The sequence below is a fragment of the Mus caroli genome, chromosome 10 (assembly GCF_900094665.2).
Source record: "Mus caroli chromosome 10, CAROLI_EIJ_v1.1, whole genome shotgun sequence".
Lineage (NCBI taxonomy): Eukaryota > Metazoa > Chordata > Mammalia > Rodentia > Muridae > Mus > Mus caroli.
The window spans coordinates 120,919,191-120,927,461 of NC_034579.1; the positions used below are offsets into that span (position 1 = coordinate 120,919,191).

Consider the following 8,271-nt stretch of genomic DNA (forward strand, 5'->3'; position numbering starts at 1 on the left):
CCAAACAATTTAAACAGGGGAAAAAAAACCCACTGGGATGTTCAATGTAGGGCCTAAAATCATCAAGTGAGGGAAAATGCACTGGATCCAGATGGCCGGAAACAAGGTATGACTTACAATTTTGTGAAAATGGGTGGAAGGATTGAGGGACTGTACAGAACAAAAATGGCTAAAAATTTTACAAATGAGGATTCATTCAGTAGATAAAAAAATCTCTTCTTAATGGAGAATTCAGCTTCTAGAAATAGGAAGGGCCTAGACACCCTGCCTAAGCAGGTCACAAGGAATCTGCCACCACAGCCAGCCCTCTTTGAGGGCAGATTAAACACGTGATGACAGATGGGGGAAACAGAAAAGAAAAACAAAAATCCCTCCAGGGAAATGTTGTCAGTAACATAAAAACCCCAGCCAAGGCCTCCATGTTGATGGATAACCTCGCTCCTTTCTGTTTTGTAGTTGGGCCACAAACCTTGACCAAGCAGAGTAGAAAAGGCTAGAAAGAGGGGCTTGACGACGGTGGATTTTGACTCCTGATTTTATTATTCAATTTCTTTTCTACTAAAAGTAGTCTTCGGTGGCTGGGAAGCCTGGCCTCCCAACACCAGAGTCAGTCGGAGCTGGTTTTTTGTTGAAAGGAGTGGGTGGGTGGGTTGGGGACCGGGATGAGGGCTGGAGAACCCCCGCTCTGCTGGTAGTCTTGGGTGGAGAAGACGAACTGCACTTGACAGAGCCTGGGGTGCGGTGGGAGGGGGTGAGGCAGGAATGACAAGCTGGGGAGGGGACCCACCTCAGTCCCCAGCTCCATTCTCTTCTAAGGTCTCTCCACTGGTGGCATTCTCTGCAGTCTTGGAGGCCTACAGACAGGAGAAAGACAAGTGATTTGTATGCTGGTGTGTCAAGAGCAGGCGGTGAGCTTGCAACCCACCCATTATTAACATCACACACCTTCTTTTTCTTCTTTTTCTGGGTTTTTCTACTTGCAGAACTCTGGAGAAGAGCCTGGAAAACAGAAGCAGGTGTCCTGAGCAATGCGGGATCACAAAGTGCAGTAGTACTTTGGAAATCTTTCCAGGACGTCCACAATGTTCACATTCCATTCAACACTAACCTTCAGCTCTGCATCCTGAACCTCCAGCTCAGACTTGTACAGGTCAGGCTCAAAGGGACCACTGGTTATCCGCATGGGGCCGTTGGGCATGAGTAGAACTGTAAATTTAAACTGGGCAACAAACTCACCTATGGGAAAGCAAAAAGTTAGTTTTTTTCTGAAGGTGTAGGGGAGGGAGGTCTTGAATGAAAACACTTAGAACTCACCCTCCTTCTCATAGAGAACGTTAAATGGCTGTAGTAACTCATGTTTGGCACACTCTACCACACCCATTCGAGCCTTCTTCTCATCTTCAAATGCTCTTAAAGTAAACGGCATGGCATCAAAACGCCGTTCCACCTCACTGAAAAAGGCACGTGAAGTTTTCATTTTCAGGCCATATTGTTTAGAGGGGTCTCGCTTGTAGATGGTGGTTCTCTGTCCTGCATCTTTGGCCTTGCCTTCTCCTGAGCTGACGAGGACATCCACAGCATAAACCTCATGCACCTCAAATTCTGCCTTTTCATGGTCCTTCCTAAAAGGAACAGAGAAGGAACCCTAAGAGTACAAAAGCCAGATATAGGGGAGCAAGCCTGTGACCTCAGCATTAGAAGACGGGGCATTGCTACAAGCTGCCCCTCAAACGCAAAGATCGTTCAGTAGTTAAGAGCAAACACTCCTCTTACAGGACCCAAGTTCAGTTCTCATCACCCAAACCAAGTAGGTGTGCCACTTGCTCCAGGAGTAGACAGACACACAGACATAAGACAACATCTGACAGCAAAAGACAAACGGGGCTGGGCTTACTTCTGCTGGTCTGTAGGGTTCTGAATAATCGTCTTCTCTCCATCAATCACATGCTGCTTCAATTGGTGTGACAGCATACCTGCAGACAGGATAAAACCTATGGTACCAGCTACAGGGCTATAGGGCCCCTTGATGGCTTCCAAGCCCACTCATATAAGTAGATTATACATGACTATGGAAACAAGGTATGGAGAGGTTTCTGCCTTAGACAAAGCCAGAGCCAGGATGGAGCCTTAATTGATCCGGTTATTTGAGGTCTCACCTTCTATTGGTGTGCAGTTAAATGAGTGAGCAACCTTGTTCCATGCTTCAGTCACTTGTGTGTTCTAGAAGAGCAAATGACAGGTGAGACTGTCTGCTGCCTACCCTTTCTCACGGCAGATTTCTAACATCCTTTATCAAATGCCAATGACTCTCACACAACCCATCACATCTACAAACTCATATCCAGGGAAGGGTCCCAGCACTTGGGAGGCAAATGTAGGAGGATCTCTGAGCTCAAGGCCAGCTTGGTCTATAGAGTCTAGGACAGTAGGGCTACAGGAAAGAAACCCTGTCTCACCCCACAAAAAATTTGCATAAACATGATCCAAGGAGACAACAGAGCAAATCTATATACCCCAATCCAGAGAACAGGGAAACAGACTCAAAAAGGTTAACTAACTTATCCAAAGCTAAGCGAGTATTTTTAGAGAAATCTTGCTATAAACCCCTATTTCTCAACAAGACTAGGGATGTAATTTCTTCCTGTGGAACCTGTAAAGGCTTATAAATTCTGTATGCCTAATCTGATGTATCCCCAGTGCTGGGAATAAAGGCATATGCCACCCTCCCCTGGATATAAGTATAAGTTTGTTTGTAGAAATGATGGGGTTATGTGAGAATCACTGGCCTTGGCATTTAGAGAACAAATAGTAACAAAAATATTTGTCCCTAATTTACAAAATAAAATAAAATAAAAACAAAAATAAAAATCTGCGCCTAAGCCAGGTGTGGTGGCGCACACCTTTAATCCCAGCACTCTGGAGGCAGAGGCAGGTGGATTTCTGAGTTTGAGGCCAGCCTGGTCTACAAACTGAGTTCCAGGACAGCCAGGGTTATACAGAAAAACCCTGTCTCGAAAAGCAAAAAATAAACAACAACAAAAAAAATCTGTGCCTGGCAAAGTAGTGCCTTTACTACCAGAACTTGGGAGACAGAAGCAGGAGAACCTGAGTTCAAGGCCAGCCTGGCATACACAATATATGAGATGTTTCAAGACAAGCAAAAGAAAATAACATTATTTAGTGTGTGCATACATTTATTATTACTAAGTAAATGTAAGTCCTAGGGCTTGTTTTTTTTTTTTTTTTTTTTTTTTTTTTTTTTTTTTTTTTTTTTTTTTTTTTTNNTTTTGGATTTTTTTCAAGACAGGGTTTCTCTGTAGCCCTGGCTGTCCTGGAACTCACTCTGTAGATCAGGCTGGCCTTGAACTCAGAAATCCGCCTGCCTCTGCCTCTCCTTACATTTTTACCCACCACAGCTCGGGCCAGTTCTTGTTTTCTATCAGGTAGGCCCTAGGGATCAAACAGGCCACCAGGCAGAGTGCAAAGGGCCCTTACCCATTGAGACATCTTGCTGACCCTATCAGTCCTCCTCATTCAGGCTACTGGTCCCTCGGACACTTTTCCTAGTTTACAGATGAGGAAATTTGATCACACACGTGATCCCAGGGGAGGAGGATGTTATCAGGACACCAGGGAAGAAAAGATGACTTAAAAAGTTGAGCTCATAGACTGCATCTGACTCAATAGCTATAGACTAACCATTATGCAAATAGCCAGTAAAAAGAAAAAAAACAAAACAAAACAACTAGCCTAACTTACTACAGGCTAGGTACCTTTAAAGTGCTAGAAAACTCTGAAGTGGTTATCAGAAGGACACAGAGAATTTAATCAGGGGAATGAATACAAACTGAGCACAGTGTGCGTACTCAGCACACACACACCACCACACCCGGCACTCACACACAACTGTAAAAAATTGTTTCTGTTATACACCTCAAATTATTTTGGGGTCAAAACACACAAACAAAAATCTAAGAATGGCTTTTATAGGTTCCACAGGAATAAATACATCCCCTATACCTTGCATGGATAGTAGGCACTCAGTTGTTGTTTATAAATGTCCGATTCATCTTTTTCCCTCTGTCAAGCTCTGGAATTACAAGGAAGTGCCTTACCTGGTTTCCAGGTTTGACCAGTCGTAAGGCAGCTTCAGCGCATAGGTGAGCCGCCTTAATGACATCTGCTTTCCGCCCTGTTACCTGGGTCCCCTGTAAATAAAGAAATATATCCTGCATTATTCCGGAAAGACCACTAATGGGTGACCAAACTTTGTGGTACTACAACGGAGATTAAAAACAAATGGCAGGATATCCCCATATCAAGACTTAGCAAAGTTCAAAAGCATGCTACCTACCTGAGCTACACCAATTACAAAAGTGTGAGCCACATTGGCAATGAAGCCATCCACATGAACCCCAAGGTCACTGGAAGGCAAAACAGCACTGCATTAGAAACCAACAGTGTGCACACACAGGAAAATGACAGATACTCCAGAACAGCTCAGCCTTACATTTTTACCAAGTCACCTTCCTTGAGTATGTAGTCCTGGTCACTCTTCAAAGGGGAGAAGTGACACACACAGTTATTTACGGAAATGCTGGTAGGAAAGGCAATACCTGTAAAAAGAACCATCAACCTTACTGCCTTGTTCTCGCCTGGGAACACCTCCTGCCCTTTAGAAAAGTTGAAGGGGACTGGTTTTCGGTTTAATCTGGGAAGGACACTGTACCCATTCCACTTGCTACTTAGATTTCCAAATAGCTTAACCAGGGATTGGGGTGGCGGGGGTGGGGGGTGGGCGGGCGGGGTGTTCCGGGAGGGCGACTAGGTGGCTGGGTTCAAATAGGAGAAATCAAGAGGGAGGGTTTTCCCCTTCTTACCTTTCTTCATTTCCTTTTCCTTCTTGAAGATCTTCCCTGTCTCTTCCATAATCATGGCATCACCTTTCTCACACAAGCTCAGCACAGACACACCTGAGCTGGAAGCCTCCACCAAAGATCGAAGCACCCCTGGGGACAGAAGAAACCCATCAGCCCTGCATGCATTCATCATCTGACCAGACCACAAACTGAATTTAGTGTCTAATACTCCCAACACTGTTCATTGTCCTAAGGTAGAGAGAGGAAAGGTTTATGTCCTGGAATAATCTACCCATGTTTAATGTCTGTTTTGTTTTTTTGTTTTTGAGAAATACCCCTGGCTGTCCTAGAATTCAGTGTAGACCTGCCTGCCTCTGTCTCCCCACACATGTGCTGGCACTGAGGGTGAGCCCACCACACCCTGCTCTACTTCCTACCTTCCCTTCCAAAAATAAGGTCAGCACCAGCTTCTCTCCTCTCCATGATTTGACACTTAGGCCTTAGGCCTCACACATCCCAAAGATGCTGTGGCAACCCACCCCACACTCACAAACAGACCAAAAGACATTTATAGGCGTCGGGGACAATGGGGAGGTAGAGAACTGCTGAGTCAAAGTTGAAGCATTGTTAAATGTTACCTCCGTCCCTCCCCAGACACAAAGTAGTAATCATAATTTATGTGGCTGTATTTCCCCATATCTAAGTATATAAGCCCAGGGGAATTAACCTAAGGTCTCAAAGATTCAGAGGGCTAAAACTTTACTTCCAGTATATCAAGAACACATGTAACCAGTTTCAAAACTATTATCTGAAGTTGCCTGTGGGGTTGGAGATTTTGTCGGATTCAAACCAACAGCAAATACTAAAACATCACCCCAAATAAGGTTATTATTTTGTGTATGTCTTTATGATCACGGGAATTCTAGGTTTGATGATTTCTTATGTGTTTTAGTTATTCTCTGGATTCCAGAGGAACTCAGATGTAACCAAAGACACCCTAAATACCTTCTTCCAAGTATTCTGTCAAGTCTATTCTAAAGGCCTAAGGCAGTTTTTTTTTTTTTTTTTTCCTCAAGACAGGGTTTCTCTGTATAGCCCTGGCTTTCCTGGAACTCAGAAATCCGCCTGCCTCTACCCAAGTGCTGGGATTAAAGACGTGAGCCACCACTGCCAGGTCTAAGACAGTTTTTATCAAGTGAATTTTAATTTTTAAAATGTTAAATCAAGAGAGATTAATCCCAGCACTCTGGAACGCTGAGGTGGGCGGATCTCTCAGGCCAGCCTGGTCTAAGGGAGTACCAGGACAGCCAAAGTCACACAGAAAGCCCCAAAAATAAGGGGGTAAGGGAGGGGAAGAACTGGAAAGAGAAAACAGTAAAGTTATCTGTCCAAGTGGCAGACAACTGTTAGGAGAGTAAAGATCATATAAGAAATGCTTATAATCCTAAAATCCGTGTCTCTCTCCACTCCTTTTCAGTATTATAGACAGGCTTGCCCAGCTGTCTAAGCAGAACCTCAAAACACTGTAGAGGCTCTAAGAACAAATATTAAAGGCCGCCTTCACAGACCGGAGCAGTGGTCATACAGGAAAGCCAGGTTGTTTTAGAAGCTCCAGAAGTGTCTTCCAACGGCCCCTCGAGTTAGGTCAAGGGAAGAAGGGGTTCCCCACTAAGAAGACCTGAAGTAAAGACTTTAGCAAAGCACGTGGTGAGGAAGCACGGTAGGAGAGGAAGTGGGGAGCCATCGATCCGCACAGGGACCTGGCAACACGTGCCGGCTCAGCTCCCGCGGGTCAAGAGCCGCGACTGGCAGAGGGGCGCTTCCGTCGCCAACAGCTGGCCGCTTCCTTTTCGAGGTGGCCAGTCGGGAGCATAGATCCGGACAGACCGAAGGGTATGGGCAGAAGACGACGCGCCTTGCCTCCTTACCAACCGCCCAGGGTCGGAGCATGCCTGGGCCCCTCTCTGCGCTCCTCGCGGTCGCCGGCCCGCACCTCCAGCCCAGGCATGGCTGCTCAGTCCCCAGGGCGACACCAGATCTCCCCACCACGTCGCCCCCGGCCGCGTCGGCACGCGCCCCTCAGTGGCTCACTCGGCAAGACCCAGACGCCACAGCCCTCCGGAGAGAGCCCCAAACCTCTCCCTCTCAGCCTCGACTCCAAGACCCCCGAGGCCGCACTCACGGTTGGCGATGTCGCCCCCCATCTTATACTTGGTCACGACCAGGTCCTCGGCGATAGTTTGCTCCTGCTGCTCGTCTTCGCCCGACATCTTCCTACTGCTACTACTGCAGCTTCACTTTCCCTGAGCTGCGGCCTCCGTCTCCCTTCCCAGCCCCAAGCTGTAGCTAGAGTCTCTTCGATCCGCGAGGAAAGCGCGAGCAAGGAAGGGAGCGGGAGGGCGGGCAGAGAGAGCGAGAAGCTGCGAGCGCGCGGGCTGAGGCGCAGGGCACACTGGGACAATGAGTCCTGCCGTCTGCCAGTTCCTAGCCGCCCTCGCGGGCTCTAGAACTACAATTCCCAGCCTGCTCCTCGCGCCCCTCCGCCAGGCCCTGGGAGGCCTTGCCCTTCCAAGTCTGCGCACGCCGGAGTCGCCGGGCACGCTGGGAAGAGTCTGGCCCCGGCGGGAAGGCGGAGCCGTTGGGGAGTTTGAGGGAAAGCGTGGTCTCTCCGGGAAAAACCTCTCATTCACGCCGATCCTGAGCTCGTAACAGCGAGGGGCGGGCCAAGCGAGGAGGGGCGGAGCTACAGGGAGAAAAGGGTAGAGAGGCCGCTGGGCGGGGTGGAGCAGGGTGGAGCAGGGTGGAGCGTGGAGCCATAGGACCAGGGTCGGTGGGTGTGTGTGTACGTTTTGGGCGGTTGTCCTGTGTGCATAGCGTCGGATTCCCCAGTCGGCAGGAGCGACCGGCCTGGCTGGTCGAATCCTCCTGTGCTGAAGAACTGGGAGGGGCTGAACGGAGGTGGAAGTCCTAGGGTGCTGGAAGCGAGCACTAACTGGACAGTCTGGGTGATTATATATGTACCATGGCCTCTTAATAGAAAAAGGCCAGACTTCCTACTAACTAGAATAAAATAGCACTGTTGTTCCAGCCGTGGTTTTTGATGGGGGGCATCTAAGGGAAACGTTTATGAGGGATTTGGTCACTCTTAAAAGAGTTCTGAATCGCCCGGGTGAGGTAGCGCACGCCTTTAATCCCAGCACTCGGGAGGCAGAGGCAGGCGGATTTCTGAGTTCGAGGCCAGCCTGGTCTACAGAGTGAGTTCCAGGACATCCAGGGCTATACGGAGAAACCCTGTCTCGAAAAACCAAAAAAAAAAAAAAAAAAAAAAAAAAAAGAGTTCTGCATCATTTCAATACCCCACCTGTGTAGGAAAAAATAAAAACAACCCTAGGCTTGCTTGAGCTTTTTCATT

General features: G+C 47.7%; 1 protein-coding gene across 1 annotated transcript; it reads right to left on the reverse strand.

Annotated features, from left to right (window-relative positions):
- Positions 1 to 521: 521 nt before the first annotated feature.
- On the reverse strand, positions 522 to 7,318 carry Pa2g4 (proliferation-associated 2G4). Its single transcript, XM_021173818.2, has 11 exons — positions 7,042 to 7,318; positions 4,881 to 5,009; positions 4,511 to 4,616; positions 4,355 to 4,424; positions 4,116 to 4,208; positions 2,157 to 2,220; positions 1,895 to 1,973; positions 1,315 to 1,622; positions 1,109 to 1,236; positions 946 to 999; positions 522 to 854 (listed from the first exon to the last, which is right to left on the reverse strand). Exons 1-11 carry the CDS (start codon positions 7,127 to 7,129, stop codon positions 789 to 791), a joined length of 1,185 nt encoding a protein of 394 aa, XP_021029477.1. The 5' UTR covers positions 7,130 to 7,318; the 3' UTR covers positions 522 to 788.
- Positions 7,319 to 8,271: the final 953 nt, after the last annotated feature.